At 44.9% G+C, this 20,956-nt stretch overlaps 1 protein-coding gene across 4 annotated transcripts in view; it reads left to right on the top strand.

Moving 5' to 3' along the window:
* The first annotated feature begins 9,021 nt into the window (after positions 1-9,021).
* The window catches only part of Pfkp (phosphofructokinase, platelet), a 63,701-nt gene continuing 51,766 nt past the window's right edge, over positions 9,022-20,956 (top strand). The window contains exon 1 of one of the 4 annotated variants that reach the window (XM_060372543.1): positions 9,022-9,230. In XM_060372543.1, the coding sequence (XP_060228526.1) occupies positions 9,125-9,230 (106 nt within the window). In that variant the 5' untranslated portion in view covers positions 9,022-9,124. Of the gene's footprint in view, positions 9,231-9,452; positions 9,475-20,433; positions 20,509-20,956 lie in introns of those variants that run through there. The other 3 variants (XM_021657073.2, XM_060372542.1, XM_060372541.1) reach the window with 3 other exon arrangements.

Raw genomic sequence — 20,956 nt, 5'->3', positions numbered from 1 at the left:
ATAATTAGGAACACAAAAATAGTATGGGAACTTGAGTAGTAAGAAAATTCAAGGAATGCTGTATATTGACTTGGTCTTCCTTTGTATATTATCTATTTTTCCCCCTCTTTCTCTTCTTTCTTCCCTCCCTTTCTCCCTCATCTTTCTGGTAACAGGATGCAAATTTTCTCTGGTATGCAAATAAGCCCAGAAACAGTCTTCCCTCTCAGCTCTGAGTGTGATTGGCAGGAAAGCAGTACACAGTGCTATATGCAGTCCCCATCCATGGCCAGGAAAGAGGGGATGATTTACCTCCCAAATTGGCCAGGTTGGCGTGGCCATCTCCTCATGACCTTAGCCTATGAGAGAGAAGTAGTTCCCAGAGAGATTATGGGTGCTACAGCAGGTAGACAGATGAAAGACAAATCAGAGGGACCTCAGAATATGTTAGTTGACAAAAGTGATACGCATTTGATTCATTGTAGCAGCAAACCAGCACTGAGGGCGAATAGCACTGAAGGAACGGCATTTGTTGTAGTAGAAAGCTTGAGAGAGAAGGCAGTGGGAAAGTTTGAGGTTGGGGATCAAGATTATCTGTACCCAAAGAGCATTCAACTGATAACTGCTAAAGCCATTCGAAACAACTAGAGCTAAAAAGGGGCCATTTTCCAAATAATGCAACTCAAGGGAAGACAGGGGCATGAAACAGAGCAAACCTTCACCCCGACTCAGGACCAAGAACCTGGGTTCTTAAACTGTTGGACAGCCTGCTTTGTCTCTGAGCCAAAAACTCACCACCACTTGTCTCATAGTCCACCAGCTCTGATGCTACAAGAGCATCCTGGCCCTCACAGAGAACTGAGATGTCCTCCCTGACGTAGGACCTCAGTTCTGTCCTAACCAGTGGCTGGGCCTTGGCTCCTTCCAGTCTTAATTTCTCCTTTCTTATCTGCCAGCCTCTGCAACAACAGTGGGCAAATGAATAGGGGCTTTCGGGTAGAGGGAGAGGTTTGTGGTTTCTCAAAGAGTCTCTGAAAGCTTACACTCAAACATGCTAAAAACACCAACTGAACCCAGGTCCACCGACACGTAACACCAACAGGTACTTACATTCCTGTAGATTGAGAGGTCTTGTAGTACAGCTTCTGTTTCGAATATTTCTATTAGCTCCCCATGAACAATGCTATTTCTATTAATAAACTAAGAAAATTTATGTGATTTTTTAAAAAAAAATTTTCACAGGGCAGTGGTGGCAAACCACTTTATTATTATTATTAAATATTTATGTATTTAGTATTTATACAGTATTCTGCCTGCATGTGAGCCAGCAGGGCACCAGATCCCATTGTAGATGGTTATGAGCCATCATGTGGTTGCTGGGAATTGAACTCGGGACCGTAAGAGCCAGTGCCTCTGAGTCATCTCTCCAGCCTGGCTTACCTGTTTTTGAAAATACTTTCTAAAATAAAAGCTTCATTAAAAAGTTTGCTCATGGATACATACATAAAACACATTTTATACAGAAAGTAAAAAAATGTAATGTGAGGTTTCCTAGTTTCTGTTTTGATAGCCAATTCTCATAGTATATGAATTCATTAAATTGAATAGACTTTGAGTCTGGTTAATTTCTCTCCTTTAATTTTTTGAGACAGAGTTTCTCTGTCTAGCTGTGGCTGTCCTGGACTGGCTTTGTAGACCAGGCTGGCCTCCAACTCACAGCTATCTGCCTGTCTCTGCCTCCCTGAGTGCTGGGAATAAAGGCTTCTGTTACCATGCCGACTGAATCTGGTTAATTTTGGTGTATAATGTTTTTATTTACTAGAAACTTTAATAATAAAGATTATGAATAAAATACAATAACTACTTTCAAGGAGAATCTGAAAGGGGAAGAGAACCAGCCAAAACAAACCATGCATGAAAGTGCCATAAGGAAACAAACTATTTTGTAAGCTAATTTAAAACATAGGAAGAAATTTAATGGATAAATCAGGATGAGTTTTGTGATGTCCTGTGCAAGGCTTGTAAAGTGATTGAATCAAGTGATTTGCAGATCCATCCTCTCCCCTGAGTACTGCTCTGCAGTGAGAACAGCTGGCACTTTTCCCAGTGATTGACAGGCATATGATACATCAGTGGCTTAGTCACCTTTTCATTGCTGTCACAAAATATCAGACAGTAGCAACTTAGGAGAGGGAAGGAGTGCTTTGGTTCAGAGTTTCATGCTTCAGTCCACCCTGTCTGTTAGAGCAGCTTCAGGGTGGTAGATGCCCATGGTGTATCAGATTGCAGAGAAAGAGACCAGAAACTGGGTTGAGCTGTTATCTTTAAAAGTCTCCCCTAAGGATCTGCTTCTGCCAGCCAAATGCCATACCCTGAAAGCTCCACAACCTTCAAAACAGAGCTACAAGCCGCAGGCTGGGTGTTCAAAACACGAGCGTATAGGGGACACTTCAGATTCAGCCGTAACAATAATCACTGTATTCTGCAAGGCGGCAGATAATGCCTCTAAAACGTATTCCTGTTACTTAAATGAATCTTGTAAGCCTCCACATCTCCCCAGTTCCCGCCAATCTCCAATACCACCATTCTATTCTCTACTTCTATTAGTTTACCATGCCAGTAATTACATTGTGGGTTTTTTGTTTGTTTTGTTTTAGTTTCTTGTATAAATGTGATCACCTAATGTTTCTTCTTATTTCACTTAGCAGATTCACAATGTTGCCACAATTGACAGAATTTCCTTCATTTTTAGGGCTGACTAGCATTCCACTGTGTGTGTGTATGAGTGTGTGTATATGTATTAGTGTGTGTCTGTGTTAGTTTTTGTGACATTTTCTCCATCCGTGAATCTTTTGAAGGATACCTGGGCTGCCGTCTGTTTTGGCTGTTGTGACTATTGCTGATACGAGCAAGAGATGAAGATGTCTCTTTAACGTGCTGATCTCATTTCCTTCTGAAGTGAACCCAGTAATGAGATCGCTGGATCACATGGGAGTTCTATTTTATTATTTGGGGAACCTCCAGACTATTTTCCATAATGACTGTACTAATTTCCATTCACATCAGCCCTGTACAACAGTTCTGTGTACAAAGGGAAAGAGCTAGTAGTTACAAGCTCATACTCGCAAGCAAAGCATTGCCACCAGACACGCTCATTTGCAGCATTTCACAACTAAGGAGAGGACACATTTAATCCTACTACAACACAAACATCACATTTTTCTTGCCTCTTAAGTGTTTATTGTATAAAATAGTGGGTTTAATTGTGACATTCTTGGGCACACATTCATAAAATTAAAACACATGGTTTTATGAATGTCCTTACTTAAATACTATTTGTGTGTATGTATGGATGTACCTTCTTAAGTGATATGTGTGTGTGTGTATGCTCCCTCTCACATATCATATTTCCCCTTGTTAAAACAGGTTATCTCTTGTTTCTGCCACTGTGCTGTGTACTCCAGGCTTGCCTGACCCTCAAGCTTTAGGTGTCTTCTCCCTTCTTAGTGCCTGAGTGCCAGAATTACAGACACATGCTGCATCGTTGAGCTTTTTGTGTGGGCCCCACGAATCATAGTTAGCTCGTCAAGCATGCACAGCTAACACTTTTACCCATGGATCCACCTTCCTAGCTCAGTCATTCTCGTATGTCCCTAGGCAGGTCTCACAGCTCAACTGGCCTCAAACTCACTATGTAGCTGAGGTTGGCCTGCATCTTCTGATCCTCCTGTCTCCACCTCCTGAGTGCACCACCATAACCTTGTTTTCACATAGGGAATGTAACTCAAGGCTTGCTGCATGCTAGACAGGCACTCCCCAGCAATTCCTTCTCCTGTCCCATCCTGCCCATCTTCCTCTTCCCAAATATTTTCCCCTCTGTTTTCAAGCCTTAAGTTAATTAAGGTCTGAAATGATCTCTTTTGTTACCAGGGAAATAGATGTAACTTACTAATAAAGCCCCCACTCTCCATTTTCTAAGTAACAACAGGAACTACAGAAATGCCCAGTAGATACTCCTGAGAGAGCAAATCCATTATATCCATTTTAACGCTGTAGTTATTGCTGCTTTCTCGTTTCACTGGGTGCCGGAAGAAAAGGTGGTCTCTGTTAATCAACCTAAGTACTATGAGTAAGGAAAGGCTCTTCTAGTGGGAACTTGACTCTGTTGTCTGCCTTTGGGACCCTTTCCCTTTGTGGGGCCTGGGAGCTGTGAGACCAGGGAGCCAGACAGGAGAAAGACTAGGATCGGGGTGTGTCCAAAACCCGTAAATATTGTCCTGAGATCCTGAGATCGCAGGGGTAGGATTGCTTTCCCCCTGCTCCAGGCCTTTCTGTCCCAGTGCACATAGCCCTGCACCACCTTGTAGATAAAGTTTGTCTCCCTATAAGGTCATATCCAGCAGCACCTGGAATTCTTCCTCATGCAAATGAGGCATCCCAGCACCCTGGCTCAGACCAATTATGTACAGTCATCCCAAATGCCCCCGTGCAACCCCCAAAGGTTTATGTAGCCTTTGTTCCCCCCTCCCCATTAAATAAGCTGTCTTACTGAAGCTGTCTCCCAAGACTGTTTTGCATCACACTCACAGTCTCCTGAGGTCTCTTTCACCACAGCAGTGTTTTCCCCTTCCCTTGCACCAGTTGTGGTTGGAGGTATCCCCTAACTGGGCTTTCTTGTCCAACCTCAGTAAGAGAAGATTGACCTAGTCTTACTGCAACTTGATATGTCAAGGCTGTTTGATATCCATGGGAGGCCTCCCCTTTTCTAAAGAGAGGAGGAAGAGGCAAGGGAGGAAGAGGAAGAAGAGGGAGAGGAGGAGTAGATGCTGGAGGGTGGCTGGGAGGAGAGGAGGGAGGGGAAACTGGTCAGGATTTAAAGTAAAGAAATTAATTAATTAAAAAAGAGAAAGGAAACGCTATTCTTCAAAAGAGCCTTTTGTACATATCACTGATTCAATGCCTTAGAGAAATTAAAATTAACAATGACAGAGTGTTTTGCAGAAATAATATATCTTGCTTTCCTTTCATTCCAGCTTCTAGATATTGTTTCAGTGCATCATCGTGGTTCTGCTTCAAATTCTTGAGAAATATCCAAACACATACCTTAAAGTTTAACAACCAAATTAAAGATACAGGAATCTGAAAAGAAATGGGATGGGAAGGCGTGGGTTGAAGAAAAAATTTTCTAGACTAGCTCATGGCTTCTTTCTTCCTAAACTTCCCCAAATCTGAAGGAAGAGGACAAGGACATGAGGAGGAAAGGCATGATGACAGGGAGTATGCCTGTGTGACTTCAGCTACAGAGGAGTCCAAAGTCTCCAGATGGATGGAAGAAAAGGAACCAGGCCAGAGAGGGAGGAGGCACAGTCTAGTTCCTAGGAAGTCTGGTCCACTGGTGGCGGGGGTAGAGCTGATTGCAAGGTGGCTGTTCTTAGCAACCATAGCGTCTTAAAACGCCTGTGTTGTTTCTCCATGTTTGATGTATTTGAACCGACTCACACCAGGTAACTCAAATGAGGTGGTGAAGAGGCGGCGGCTTTGGTCTTCTGCTGGACCCAGCCCTTTTTGTCTTCCTTCCATCCTACTTCAATTCTTTGAACCTGAAGGGATTCCCAAGTAAGGGAATATGGTGGCGTGGAAATAAAGTGGAAGATTCCAAGGATGGAAAGCAGTGTAAAAGGAAAGCCAGAAGCAACCCTGACTGTGCGGAATATCTCTGATAATTCGTAAAGAGCCACACTGCCTGTTAAATGTGGTTGTCTGAGGCACAGATAGAGCCAACTGTACATGCATCAGCCATATGTGCTCGTATCTTTCCTCAGCCATGACCACTGCAGCACTTATAGGTGGGGCACTGTTTCTCCTTCCTTCTGTAAGAGATGAATGTGCTCATTTGTTCATTCATTCATTCTATCATTCATTCAAATGTGCTCGTGGGCTGTCTGGATCCTGTAGGAGAGTCCTGGGCAGCAGTACGGAATAACAAAGTCCTTTCTGTTTACACCATGTGTAGCCCAGTGGAGAAAACCTGCCAAAATCCAAAGTAAACAGGTGCAATGAACAAGTGACTTGCTAAATGGTTCTTTGAAGGAAACAGACAGGCATCTGTGTGGAAGCCACAGTTTCTGAAAGGGCTATCTTGGGAGATTTCACAATGAAGGTGACCTTGATTAAGACCCTGAGGCAAGGAGGCAGTGTGTGGGAGGAGGGCTTTTGAGACGGGAAAGAGCAGATACAAAGCCAGGTAAGCTATTGTCTGGATGGACCTCAGGAAAGAACAGCGGTTGATGGTCCTAGAAAAGAGTAACCAGGCCAGCTAAGGTTCATTTGTGTGAAGGCTATCTCTGTTGTGTCATCCCTTAGGATGACATTTTGATTGTTTTGAGACGGCCTCTGGCTTAAAACTCACCCATTTAATTAGGCTGGCTGACCATAAAGCTGGTCTATCTCAGTCTCCCAGAGGTGGTATTACGTACAAACTTGTGTCACTATGCCCAGCTTTTTTACATGGGTGCTGGAGATAGAATTCAGGTCCTGAAGTTTGCAAAGCAAATGCCTTACACTGAGCTATTGCTTTTAACTCTAAATTACGTTTTTAATAGATGCATGTGGACATCTGTGTCGAAGATAGACAGCAGGAAGGCAGACGAAGGGTGGAACACAGGGACCAGAAAGAAAGCTGCTGCATGGGCTGGGGCAGTAACCGTTAGATAGCTCCAGGTGGTATAGTAAGGTGATGAGCAGCCCAGAAGAACGCTCCAGGAGGGTGTCCTTTTGGTCTCAGAGGCCATGACTTCACAGTGACCCCCAAGGCTTTGGCCTGCACACCTGGAATGGTGGGTACACCAGCAGGGAGATGAGGAAGCTTGAGGAGAGCTGTGTGCACAGGGTAGGGAGAGATGAGCTTAGGCATGGCTTCTGCAGGTGTGAGGAAACAGTACTTCAAAAATATGGAGAGGACTAGAGCAAGAGAAGACAGCTGTCCCAGGAGGTGTAGTCAGGAGTCAGGGGCAGCCCAGCTGGTCCTTCATAGCGTGAGAGAAGGTTTCCTTCCATTTTTGTCCAACCTTCCAAGTGAACTGTTTTTCATCTCAGCATCTCAGAATTTAGGATGCATCTGTGACTTCTGTGATCATTATCAACCTACTTGCTGAGGACCTTCTGCACCACACAGGTAGAGATAATGAATAAGTGCCACGTTTGTTCCAGCTGTCAATTTACCATAAACCTAGAGCAGCTGTTTTAACCTGTGGGTTTAAAAAAAAATGTTTTTCCTAACTATAGCAGCATTTTTTTTATTCCAGTGTATATTTTGCCATAATTCACCTAACACATTGTATTAGAACTATTAGCATATAAACAACAATTTCCAGGTTATAGATTTGTAACATCTTATGGGACTAGTGCTCTGGCTCTGAATTACAAAAAAAAAAAAAAAAAAAAAAAAAAAAAAAAGGATCAGTTTGTTCAGAACATAAAAGACATTTGGCTCTGAGGATAGTCATTGTGTTTCTTCTTTTAGATGATGGTCTGCCCCAGAAAGGCATGATTTAAGATTTCTGGAGCTTCATCGTGGGCCTTGAGCTATAGAAACCTCTGCAGACAGAGGTGCTTGGAGTTTGACATCCCCTGCCTCCAGCACATCCACACTGCGTTTGGAAGGGCAAGGGCATCTCACACACCATTTTCAAGGCACCCAGTGGTATCCTCCTCTTCCCTTTTTGGAATGATGCTCAGGAATAATCCATTATCAAGCCATTAGACCAGTTGTTCTCCAATTGAGTGCTCACCAGAATAATCTAGAGAACCTGTTAAAAATATCTATTTCCTGGCTGCTTTCCCAGAAGTTGAAAGATGGAAGAAGGGCCCTGAAGATGGTCAACGTCTTCTGTTGGTCATGGGAGTTTAGGAATTCCTCGGTATGGAAGGCAGAAATCAGACTTCATCCCTCCTTCTCTGTGCCAGAATTTTCCCCCCTCTAACTGCCTGCTGCTTAGAGAGAGTTGAAAGATACGAATCTGTGTGTCTCCATCTTTTCCAGGGCAGTCCTAATTTACATTGCTTTTACTGTCTTTGCTAAGTTTGTTACCTATTTGTCTACGTATTCAAAATGCGTCATTGGCACAGGAAGGAGGCTCAGCGCTGCCACCCCTTCTGCGAGGCTTCCAGTTTGGCCGCTTATGAGGTCTTTATTCTTGGATGACTGCTGAAGGGACCTGCGTGCCTTTGAAGATTAAGCTTCACGACAGCCCAGGTGTATCTCCAAAACAACTAAAAATCAAGCACAGATTGATATCCATATTTCAGCATTGGTAGTTTCTATTAGAACCTTCAGGGTTCTGGCGAACAAAACAAGCGCAGGGCTTCCATTGGGTGGAAGCTGGAACCTGTCGAGCCTTTCTTTTGGATTATCCAGAACTCAGGTCTGCTTGCCGGGGTTGTGTTGTCTTGCGACATCCGTCCACACCTGATCCCTTCTCTATAACTTGATCTACCTACACATCTTTCCTCCTTGACTTAGGTAGGAGTGGAGGTGAAACTAGGGGGATCCTGTGGATCCTGGACCTTGAAGAAAACCGCTGACGCGCCCTACTGTTCCGACTGTCAGGCCAGGAAAGAATCTGGCCGGAAGCCCTGCACGTGCCTCTGCTACTGCACAGACCTCTGGGCTCCCTCAACCGCCACCCTAACTGCTAGAGCAGGTGGGGTGATGGGCGCACCACGAGACATGGAGCCCACGTGGTGGGCCCGCTGGCTCTGCTCCCACTTGCGGAACCATCCCCACAGCTGCACTGCCATGCACTTATGGGCTTCCCTACCCGGCGATGATCCCTTCATCCCCAAGCTGAGATGGCACCACACACCCGACTCCATCTCAGAGTGCCCATGGTGCTGCATCACTAACGCACCGCGCGATCCCTCCCTGTCGTCCGGGCTCATCCAGCAGCAGGTTGGAGTCCTAAAGCCACAGGCCCCGCCCTTGCGTGAGCCCCGCCCACCGCCACATCCCATTGGCGCTGGGGCGCGGTGTGGGCGGCTTCTGCGGGTACAGGCGGGGCAGCGGTTCTAAGGCTAGCGCGCGTGGGCCACGTCTTTACTGTTTGCTGAGCACAGGAGCCGTCCGGCACCTCTACATCTCCTCACCATGACCGACGAGGAAGACTCCTCCTCCTCCATACCGAAGTTCCTGGAGAACATTTCTGGGGAGGGCAAATCCATCGGTGTCCTGACCAGCGGCGGGGATGCCCAAGGTGCGCGCTTACCGGCTCTCTCGCCAGTCTTCCAGGCCTGGGCGGCAAGGGAGGGCGGAGGGCGGGGGGGCGGGCTGCAGTGGAGAGTAACCGGGGTGAGAACAGAGGGAGAGATGGGGAGGAATGTTGGGTGAGATGGATCTGTGAGAAAGGATGAGGAAATGGCATGGTGAAAGTGACGAATGAGCGGCAAGGCGACCCGGTGGCCCAGGGGCAGGAAGAGCCCTAAGCTAGGAACGTTAAGGTGCGTGAGGAGGGATCACAGAGGGTGCAGCCCCATTGCGGGGTCAGGTGCTCTGGATGAGGGGCTTGGTTGTAATATCCTTCATTCGTAAGATGTATCAGTTTTCCCATTCCCAGGTTTATTCACTGAGCTAACCAATGGGGTCCTCTAGTGTCTGGGTCATATGATAGAGCCAGGCGGTCTTCCCTGAAATTAGGTACGGGGCGACTATTCGGATGCGACAGCATCCGCCCCACCCTAATCCCTGGGCAGCGTAGGAGAGCGGGGTCCCCGCAGCGCCGCCCGCCCAGTCCAGCTTCCCACGCGGCACAGGCGGCGTCCCCGCTGCTGCATTGCGGGGATGCGCAGCTGGGGGCGCGCAGGGGTTCCTCCGGGTGTGGTGTGGGCTGCCAGGCAGCGCCTTGTGTTTTCACTAGGGAGATCTTTAAGAAGGTCTCCTGTCCTCTTCTTGTGACAAAACTGAAAACTAAAATGGGTCACTAGGCCCTCCCTGCCAGCCTCCTCAGGACGGGAAAGACCAGGAAGCGGAGACTCCGGGACGTCACCAGCACTCACTCGAGCACCAGCTCCAGGCTTCCCTTTTCTCCCAATGACGGGACTGATTTCAGAGCTGAAGGGACTCGATTCCAGGACGCGTGGATTTGATAAACTAAGAGAATATCTAAAATGTAAAAACGATGGGGGTGACTGTGTCACCTCCCCCGCCTCTGGCCCTGGGTACACGTGGAGCGCTGGAGTTCGAGTTCCCAAACAGTAGGTTTTCCAAGTTCACAATTCTAGATCTACATTTCCAGACCGTTTATGCCCTCCAAGTCTTGAGGTTCCGCCAACTTCAGACAATTGCCTGAGCTGGATTTTGCTTTTGCTTTTCAGTTCTTCCCTCTGCCCTAGATGTGTCCAAATGTCATGTTTTATTTCCCCTCGTTCAAAGCCTGCACAAGAGGGGAGGCCTAGGGTAGGCGCCCGTGTCCTTGCCTTCCGCCCACCGTACGGATGACCTTCCCTTCGCCCTTGAGCGGGGCAGGGCGGGCGCCAGCGCCGCAGGTTGGGGAGCTGCTTAGGGCACCGCCCCGCCCGGCGAGGGAGCCTACGTGATGCCGGGCCCGTCGCCTCCGGTGTGCTCCACGTTTCCCTCACCGGCTCACATTAGAGCAGCATCTGAAGCGCCAAGCATCAGGCTCACAAACACCGGAAGCTTGGGCCGCCCAGTGAGGGGTCTCCAGTGCTCTCCGTCCTATTATCTTAAAGGCGCCAATGGCAACATCGCTGGCACTAGGCCCGCCTTCCTCCCGAGAAAGCAGGGTTGCAGCACTAGTATTTTAGTAAGGAGATCCTCTGTACAAATGTTCCCTCCTGGAGGGCTGGTTTCCCAGAGAGAAAGCAGTGCTACCCCGGAGGCTGGAAAAACAGCCGAGTGAAAAGTGAGATAACAGCACCGGAGTTAAATAAATGCCTGAAAATATCTATCTATTGGTGTTCAGGCAGCCAGGAATCTGCACCTCAACACCCGTGGTTTCGCAATGGAAGGGCTTCAAAAGTACTTGCATCCTTACACAGAACCCGCTAAAGCAAAGTAGGAAGCACTCTGAGTCTTATCCTGGGCAGCCAGAAAAGAAACCAGCACTACAGGAAGAGGCTTACGGCCACTAGAGCTGCAAGCTTAGGCGATAATGATTTAATTTTAGAATTAACATCCTGGGTCAGTTAAGATTACCAATATTGATGGCTTATTATTTTAATATCCCCGCCCAAAAAATGATTACTGAAATTTTTAGCCTATGTGCAACCATGTGAAATTCTAGCGGTTTTGGGAGAAACTTCCGTTTCTTTTCTGCTTATCTTGGACCTACCACAGGTGGGAACTGTGATTTTAAATCCACTTGGCCTCCCTTCAGTGGAAAAAGATACTTTGAGAACCAAGATTACATTTGAACATCGTTGGGTTAGTATATATCAGGTCCATGGAAAAAGCAGCTGTCCACCATGCCTTGTCACACCTGAGCTCTCCCTTGGGAAGCAAGACAGAGCCGAATGTGTGGGTGATCTGCCTGTTGCTTCTTACAAGTTGTGTGAAAGGTCATGTTTTGTTACGAAACTATATTGGGCCTGTTTGAGGGGTGCATTCCATTTTTTTTTTTTTAATTCTCTCGATATATGCGCAGAGGGCCTGGACTTAGCCATGCTATTCCTGAGATGGATGGTGTTTTATTTATCCTGGGATGGATAGATGGATGGATGGTTATTCTTTCACCATTTTATCTTGGCTTCATCAGTACCTGATTTTTCCTTAGAAAGGGCTTTGTTTATATTATAGACAGAGGTCCGGGTGGGTGGCAAATTCCAATCTTAAACTGACAGAATGATAGCATAATTTTATGCTGAAATGGCCATAGCTGGTACAGTACATATTTTACGCATCTTACATGCTAAAACCTTACAGTTCTTATCTCTATGCTTAATTGCATGACACAGTTCTTCATTTTGGAGATAAGTAACTTAGCAAGGCCATGGGGCTCAAACCTCGTGGTAGCATGCTTTAAATTATTCTTTATGAAATCTCATCCCCAAATTCTCTTAACTGAGCTATGTTTTTCATGGGATTTCTCTCTGTAAGACTGCGTCTGAGTTAAGTTATTGCTCAAAGTGAGTGGAGCCCAGGTTTCCTAAAATTATACATTCAGAGGATCTTTGGGCAGCTTTGTTGGCAGAGTGTATGTATATATATACATATATATATATATATATATATATATATATATACATGTGTGTGTATATACATACATACATACATACATACATATATATATTTTAAAGTAATAGCAACAGTGCAGTGGCTAAAACCGTGATGTAGCCTAACTAAATACAAAAGCAACAGAAAGCTTTCTTTTTCCAAAGGAATATATGTTGTATCATTATAAAATAAAACTGAAAATTCAGCAGTAATTTCACAGTAGTCTAGAATAAAACTCCACATTACTAGATAGGCAGGTTCACTATGACTAAGTACCCTCCTTGGGGCAATATTCCATCCCACGAAAAAATGATAGACTGTGGTTGCTGAGATGGCTCACAGGGGAAATGTGTTTGTTACCAAGCCTGGTCACCTGAGTTCACCCTGAGTCTCACATGGTGGAAGGAGAAAACTGACTCCTCCAAACTGTGCTCTGACTTCTACACATGCACTTGGTGTGTTCATAATGCACCCCCAACACGGATAAACAAACAAACAAACAAACAAACAAACTAATGTAATAACTAAGCAAATTAGATTGTGTCCTGTAGGTCTGGTGGATGGTGGCATTCAGATTAATCAGAATCCATGGCACATGCTTTGGCTAAGCTCGGTTGTCTTATTGTTCATGGAGACATTAATACAGTATTTACAAAACACCTGCTTAGATTCTGTATGAACTTTTCCAGGCTCGTGGAAATAACTACCCACTAAAGATTGCTTATAGGCTGAAATAGTCTAGGTGCCAAATTACCCCATGAGCCAGTGAAGCTTAAGATGAACTGGTTTCCAAAGTTCACTAAGTGTCAGGGCCAGAACTTATGGCTGTAGACTGGATACAGATACAATGTGCTGTCGACAGCAGAGCTCCCAGCACAGCTATGGTCACAACATCCGGCATGGCAGGCAGCAAGCACTGGGGTGTTTGTTGACTGTCTCAGACCTGTCATCACCAGTGAGAAGTGTCAGGGAGTAAATTTGTATTGTCTTATGTGAACCAAACTCTAACTCTTCAAAATTACTCCTTCAGCCTTTGAGCAATAGGTACCAACCACTAATAAATCTAAAGAAATTAGAAGTTAGAATCGGGAGGTGCCTACAGACTTGACCCAGGTGCCGAGCTGGTCTCTCTTATACATGCACTCTGTCCTCCATGTGTGTAGATTTCACATTTTCAAATGCTGTCAGATGTGGGTTGAGTATATATTTTTGAATGTAGCATGTACTAAAATATCCATGATCTTGTTTCACTATCATTACCCCTTAACCAATACAGCATAGTAACCATTTGCATGCCATTTGCACTGCACTAGCTGTGATGAATAATTCAGAGATGCTTTAAAGCGTATGGGAGGATGTGCAAGGTTGTATAAAAACTTTGTCATTTTTGCTCATTTGTTTTTTAAAGACAGGGTTTCTTTGTGTATCCCTGGCTGTCTTGGTACTTGCTGTGTAAACCAGTGTGGCCTTGAACTCACAGAGAACTATCTGCCTGCCTCTGCCTCTGTCTCCCAGTGCTGGGATTAAAAGTGTGCACCACCATTAACACGTAGCAACTTCTGTCATTTTAATAGATGGACTTCAGACTTCAGACTTGAATTGGTTTCTGACAGGGTCCTGAAAACCTTTCCCAGAGAATATCAAAGCAAATCTGCATTCATTGAACACCCAGCGGAGAGCCCTGGTTAGGCCCCTTCATTACTCATCACCGTGCTGGTAGGAGACACTAGTATATGTGAAAGGACTTTCTGATCAATAGACATGTGACTGCACACAGCTCTGTGTGTGTGTGTGTCTGTGTGTGTGTGTGTGTGTGTGTGTGCAAAGCACACAAGCACATGTTCTGACTATCCTAAAATTTTGCCTGTCTGCTCTCTGAGTGGATCTTTTCATGTTAAAATATAATTATTTGAGCAAAAGTATAGGGCAAGTCCATTATAGAGTAGGGACTTTGACAGCATTCTGCCAGGCAAGTAGTCTAAGGTTGGGTTGCTCCCCAAGGCTTGGGAGCATTCTTTTCTATAAGGGTAGGTATTTTTATGTGACATATGTATTCCTATGATTCTTGGAAGTTAGATTTTATTTTATTATTATTTTTTTCAGAATAAGTAAGTAAATAAAAACCCAGGCATGTTTTCCTCTGGTTACAGTGAACTCAAAAGCTTTTGCTCAAGAGAACTTGGACTGTTTAAGTTTTATCTATTGATTGCTGTCAAAAGCCACCAGAATTAGAGATATGAAGAATATAAGGTTGTCACGTGTTGAAGACAGACGTCAAGATACAAAACGGCATTCGCTACCACAGTCACTACATGATTGTGTTAAGCAGTGCTCAGGGATGAAGAGCAGACGGCTGTATCCTGCAAATAGCTGAGTCACTATATGAGTTACACTCTTCAACCAATTTTGACGGGTCTTTTATCTATTTGTTTCCAAGTCTGGATTCCTCCTCCCAACCTCTAGATTTGTTGTACTCTGCCACCTTGTATTTTGTTTGGAATTACAGTAATTGTACTTGTCTAGATGAATGAAACTTTAGAGCAGAGCAGTCTCCCTTGACTCAGACTTATTTATAGGCCTTGTCTTCAGTACCAGCATGTCATCAGGTTTTTTCTCATTTGCAAGGTGAAGCGGTTAGAATGTCCCATCTCTGCCTTTCTCTGTTTTCTTTCCCACCTCCATCCTCTAGCCCCTTATTATCTAACATCTTTAGGGAAAAGCAGGATACAGTCAAAGAGGAAAGACTGGATTTTCTGCCTCAAGAGGACCCATTTGCTACCTCGTCCATCCTCAGGGTGTTTATAGCATCTGAAAAATGCTGTGAAGATGCATATGCTGATAATGTGGCTGTATGAAAAGCTGGAAATGTGGAAAGGCAGACTTGGGAGTTCCCCAATATTGCCTCCATCCTCAGGTGGGTTACAGACCGGACAAGACTCAGGAATCAGTAGGGTGATTACAAACTCAGACTCCTAGGAGGCTTCCCTTATACATCAACCCAGTTGCCCTATGTTACGATTTTCTAAGCTTGACCAGCATCTTGACTGGGGGGATTCCATAACACAGTGTCCTTTATCTAAAGATGTGATCCTGTTAGAAGTTTCTGGTTAGAAACCATTGAAAAGGGTGGGTATATAATTGCCCCAAGCAGACCTTCTGTCTCACATTTTTTTTTTTTCAAATCTAGATTACTGTCATTTAGATTGTTTATGCTCTTTATCACCATTCCACCCAGGTATAGTTTATGGAATGTGTGAAATCTTAGGGAGAACCATGGAATCCTCTTAATATTACTGCTGACATCGATCAAAAGGGTAAGAAGGTTTCTGTATCAGGAGGTGGGGGGTTAAGGTACTTTTTTACAGAGGCCATTAGAACCTTCAGTGCCTGGAATGGGCCAGCAGGAAGTAACCCACAGCTGGGAACCAGAGCCCTCTGTGGGGGATGGGAGGAAGTGGTCTTGGGTGAGGTCCTAGCTAGCACAGGCCATGGGTAGACTTTGGATTTACTTTGTGTGAACTGGGAAGCCTGCGGAGGTTACTGGCTGCCTCTGACAAAGGTCATTTTGTAGAATGGAGAGGCCGAGAACTGGAATTTAGTGACTCAGAAGACGCAGGTCACAGGTGGAGGCTTACAGAGGTGGGGTGGGGCATGGGACTGACAAGATGCTACTGTGGACACTGGGCCTAGGAAGGAAAAGAAGGATTGTTGCGTAGGTGGGGGGCACAAGATAGACCAGAGCTCATCTGATGAAGTAGTAAAGACAGTATATAGAAAAGATAGGTATAAGAAGGCTGATGAGAAGATGCTCTTTTCAGTGGTGCCTAAGAGAGCAACAGATAAGTAGGGAGAAAAAAGAGAAACAAGAAGTCAGTGAAAAGTTATCCATAGGGAGTAGGTCCTATCAGCTGCTGGTATAGAACATTCTCCAGTGTTTGATAAGGACCAGTTAACGTGGCAAGCTATGTACAGTGCCTCACCTAATGACGAGTAGATTCAGGAGCATCTCTGTCCATTAAAATAATTGGTAGCCTGTATTTTATATATATAAAAGCCACATTAATGTAAGTAACAGAAAGAGGTAAAGTGAAATTGTGTGTGTGTGTGTGTTTATGTCTGTAATTCAGTATTCTACAATATTATTGCATTGGTTATTGGTGTTTTCTTTTCTACATTAAGACTGGAATCTGTATGTAGTACCATTATAGCACATTTAAATTTGGGTAAGACACCTGCGGCAGGCTACCCTGATAGACAGTATGGCCAGAGAGCCACAGTGGTGTGTTATCACCTGCATTTAAAGGATTCTACCTAAAAAACCTGGAGGCTGAGAAGGAGTGCTGTAAACTGCTCTCTGACAGTCACGATATGGATGTTGTCCATGAACTCACAGCATCAGAGCCTAACTGAACAAGACCCACACAAGGGTAGGCCCATCGGTATCCCATCACAGATGGAGATGTTGCTCATAAGACCCCAACTCCCTCAGAGGAGTTATAGGTAATAAGTGTTACAGGAGAGGAGGCCATCAGATTCCACTGACACTTCTTCAAACAAATACCCACCCGCCCATGTTTGTGCAGAGAGCTCTGACTACATTTATCAGATCACATCTATAAATATAGAAAGACTTGGGAAGACTTGGTGAGAAGGGAAGAGGATAAGACAGTATAATTGGGAGGATCTTTTATCTATATCTATATCTATCTATATATATATATATGAAATTGAAAAATAATTAACCTTTTAAAAAGAACTCTACACGCTTGTTTGGGAGCTCTGAGTATAAGCGGAGATCCAGTGACAGTGGTCTCAGTGTTTGCTGTGGATACTGGGACATCTCACACTCTGAACTCTCTGGCCTCGGGGCCTGTAGTATTTTCCAGCTGTGTGCTTGGCTTCTTCCACTCAGTTTCTCTCTCAAATGCCATTCTTAAGGGAATCTCTTGGTTAACCACTATAGTACTTCCTGAATCTTCCATGATCCCAGTCTCCTGTACCATTCTACTTGTCATTTTTCTCCTTAGCAGTTACACCTTTTCAGTGGTAGTTCTAAATGTGTTTACTCCTAATTTATTTATTCATTAAGTAATTGTGTGTTTGTGTATGTGTCTATGCATGCATGCGTGGGTTCTCTTGATTGTATAGAAACTTATGGAGGACAGGAGTGGACATAAGAGATCTTTCCCAATAACTTCTTCACTCTATTAATTATAAGATACTCTTACTTTACATGAACCTGGAGCTTACTGTTTCAGCTAGACTGGCTCACAAGCTCCCGTGCTCTGCCTTTTTTTCATGGGTTCCTCCTCCCATGAGAAAAGGGTTTGCAATTGCAAGCTGTTGTATCAACAGACCATCCTCTCAGCCCCTCATTGATATATTTACTCCCGTTGCTGGCCAAATCCAGAGTCTCTAGATAGCCCCGTACCAACTGAGCTGAATTCCCAGATCCTGTTGGTGCACATAACTGATGTGCTTATGCTACTGCTCTTTGTTCTCTCCCGGCTATACTAAGCTCCAAAGGGTCAGGCTCTCCCCCTGTTACGTCAGTGAAGTCTCCCAGCAAGCCCTGGTGAAGAGTAGACTCTCAGTCCACATATATGAGGGCTGTGTGTGATAGCTGGACAGATGAAGACATCCTTATAGACTTATCTGAACTGATGTTGACCCTTGGACCTGGGGCCAGGGTGGCTCCCAGCTTGATAACTATGAGGGAGCCAGGCTTTTCCTGGGTTCTGTCCCTCTATACACACCCTTTCCATATCAATGCCATTTAGGGACGGAGCTTAATGAGTAAACTATAGTAGCAATAGTAATATAGGGCATGTTTTATGCTCGTCTTTTAAAAAGACCTTTCTGTTTTAAGTATGTGTATGTGTGTCTGTGTGGATGAATGCCACATGGATGTGGGTTGGCAGAGACCAGAAGAGGGTGTATGATCCCTAGAGCTGGAGGTAGTTGTGGGCCATACATGGGTGCTGGGAACCATACTCGGGTCTTCTAGAAAAGTAGTGCTTGTTCTCAACCACTGTGCCATCTCTCCAGGTCCTCAGATTCATTCATTTGACACACTAGTAGCCTCCCTGAGCTACCTGACTTTTCTTTTTCCAAAAGGAATTTTTAAATAGTGAAGTCACTGTAAGTACTGCAGGGGAGAGAGAAATGTGCTGTTCAAAGAGTCAAGTAAGTAGATCAGATCACAAATACAGCGAAAGTGTGAACCCAAATTATAAAAGGATTTTATTAGACAGAGTGTTTTTTGTCGTTAATTAACCTAATTAGTTGTCATTTAATATTTGTACTACTTTACGGGACACAGAACTGTAACTAGGTACCTGGAGATCATGTATAGTGGACAAATGAGGGTAATTAGCCCTTTCATCTCAAACTGTACCTCTCCTATGACTCACACTTTAAAGTGTTATCAGAGCAGGATTTCAAAGCAAGACTTCGCCGTGGGGGAAGCTTACCTCACTGTAGCCTGTAAGTAAAGATTTACCTGAGGTTTCTTTGTGTGGCCTCTGAATGAAAGAAGCTGGCCTCAAGAGAGGAGTGAGTTTGCCTCTATTTTACCTCCGCTATCCATTAGGGAGAAGCTGTTTTGAGACTGTCTGCCCTTTCCAGCGCACCTCTGTTCCATCACACACTTCCCGCTAACTGCACCATTGTTGTCTCCATGTTTATTTAGTTGTAGTTCTATAAGAGGTTTGTACCCGTTCCTGGAGTTGTTAGAGTAGGCTGTCACCAGTCCTCAATATGTCACGTAAGCATACTAATAGAGAAAAGCTGAAAAATTAGAATTATTTAGATTGGTCACACCTGAGAAGAGAAACAAAGGCGTTCACAGACCTCCCCATTCTGCTCCAAGTCAATTTTCCAGGTCCTGAAACCTTCCAGACTTAGGTTTAAGTATGCATGATTAAGCCGTCCTGGTCTAGTGTGGTCATCCAGTCATACCTGTCGGTGACTTACCACTGTCTGTCCTGCAAGGAATTCTCTTTTTCCAGAGAGGAAATTCTCTGTATAACTGCCCTGGCTGTCCTGGAACTTGTTTTATAAACCAGGATGGTCTTGAACTCACAGAGATCTACCTGTCTCTGCTTCCCAAGTGCTGGGATAAAAGACGTGTGCCACCACCACCCAGCTACCTGCAAGGTGTTCTGACAATTTAGCAAAACTGTGTGCATTCCTTTTCTGAGAGAAAGCTCCACTGTGGCTGGCACTGAGCTCCAGCCTTTTTCCTTCTGCATGAGATTGCAGGGGAAATTCCAACTCAGGGAGGGGGAGTGGGGGGTAGAGACGTTGTTTCAACAGTCTGATAGACAAAGGCAGGGACACCAATGTCTCTAGATTATTTTCATTCCTTCCAAGATGGTTTGAAGCCTCCTGGGAGGACTGGGCTGAGATTTAGATTTCTTTCCAAACACTAAGATTCTTGCTTAGTAGGAAGATGGCGTTTCTCCCCCCCCCCCCCCCCTGCTCAAAAGCCACTCAAGAAGGTTGTTTTGATTCCCCGGACAGACTATAAAACCTAAACAAATGAGTGAATGAACACTATACTGTCACTGTTCTGAGAAAAAACAGTAGGTTGAGTGTGAGTGGAAACTCTTGAATCTGCTCTTTGTCCCAAATGATCAGGTGGCCAAAGACAAGGACAGACCTAAGCCGAATGACTAAGCACAAGATGTTCACCCAAGTGACTATAAAACCCAAATTGTAAGGATTCATGTCTACACATTGGTTTCTTTCTTTGCTCTTTGATCCCTGCCCACCTTTCCAGAGCCTTCCTGGGGTTCATCTCACTCTGCTTTTCACCTAAGAGAAACACACCTTGATGCAGCCTTCTGCTCTACTGACTGCATTCCTTCAGAATCTAAATCTCAAAAATCCCTAAAATCTCTTAACAGTTGGATAGAAATCGGGCCCTGGTAGGCCTTTTGTGACTGAAGTACAGAAACAAAGCCTTTTATGTTAAAGCACAAAGAAAGCGTAAATCGCAGCTTCCCATTTGATTCATTTTGTCAGCCCCAGCTTTCTAGGACTTTAGCCGGCTTCCATTGTAGTTTTCAGTCCTGGCTGGAGCTGCCTTTTAAGGTGGTTGAGGGAATCCCTCCCAGACTAATTTGCAAGTGAAATGAAACTGGCCAGGATTTAGGGCTGTGCCTCTAAAGGGTTCTGGAAAGACAGCTGAAAACCTGGGAGAAACGTTCTAACAGAGAAGCCCCTGAGGACTAGCCCCACTCTCAGGAGCCTGCCTGGGGCTTGGAGCAGCTGCTGGAGTGCAACCACCCTTTTTTCTGGTGAGTTAGAGGCCATCATGAAGCGGCTGTTTCTGTTCCTCCCAGAAGTGTAGCAGGATTTGGGTCCCCTTCCCTATCAGCTCTCATTTTCTTCTCCCTCTCAGTTTTCAGCAATCTCATTCCCTTCTGGCCCCTTTTTTGAACACATTTTTCAAGGCCCCAAGGTTGTCCATGCAATCATGTTTCTCTGAAAAATCTAGTTCGAATGAGATCTTAAGAGGAGCAAAGGGGTCCAGGATGTCATTTCCTAGGGCACTGTATCACCTATTTTCCAGGGATTGTACAGTTCAGGAACCTAGTGGTCGATTAGGCAATTACAGCTGTAGCAGAAAGCCCCAGAAGGACAGCCATTCTGCAGGAACTATTAAGTACTAGTTTTATCCGTGCAGCTAGAATATAAGAACCAACACTCAGCCCTCCCTTCCTTCCCATGGTGATGCCTGCATCA

This window comes from Meriones unguiculatus, chromosome 19 (assembly GCF_030254825.1).
Source record: "Meriones unguiculatus strain TT.TT164.6M chromosome 19, Bangor_MerUng_6.1, whole genome shotgun sequence".
NCBI classification, from domain to species: domain Eukaryota; kingdom Metazoa; phylum Chordata; class Mammalia; order Rodentia; family Muridae; genus Meriones; species Meriones unguiculatus.
Note: the sequence above shows the minus strand (reverse complement) of the source record. Positions and strands in the feature narration are given on the sequence as shown.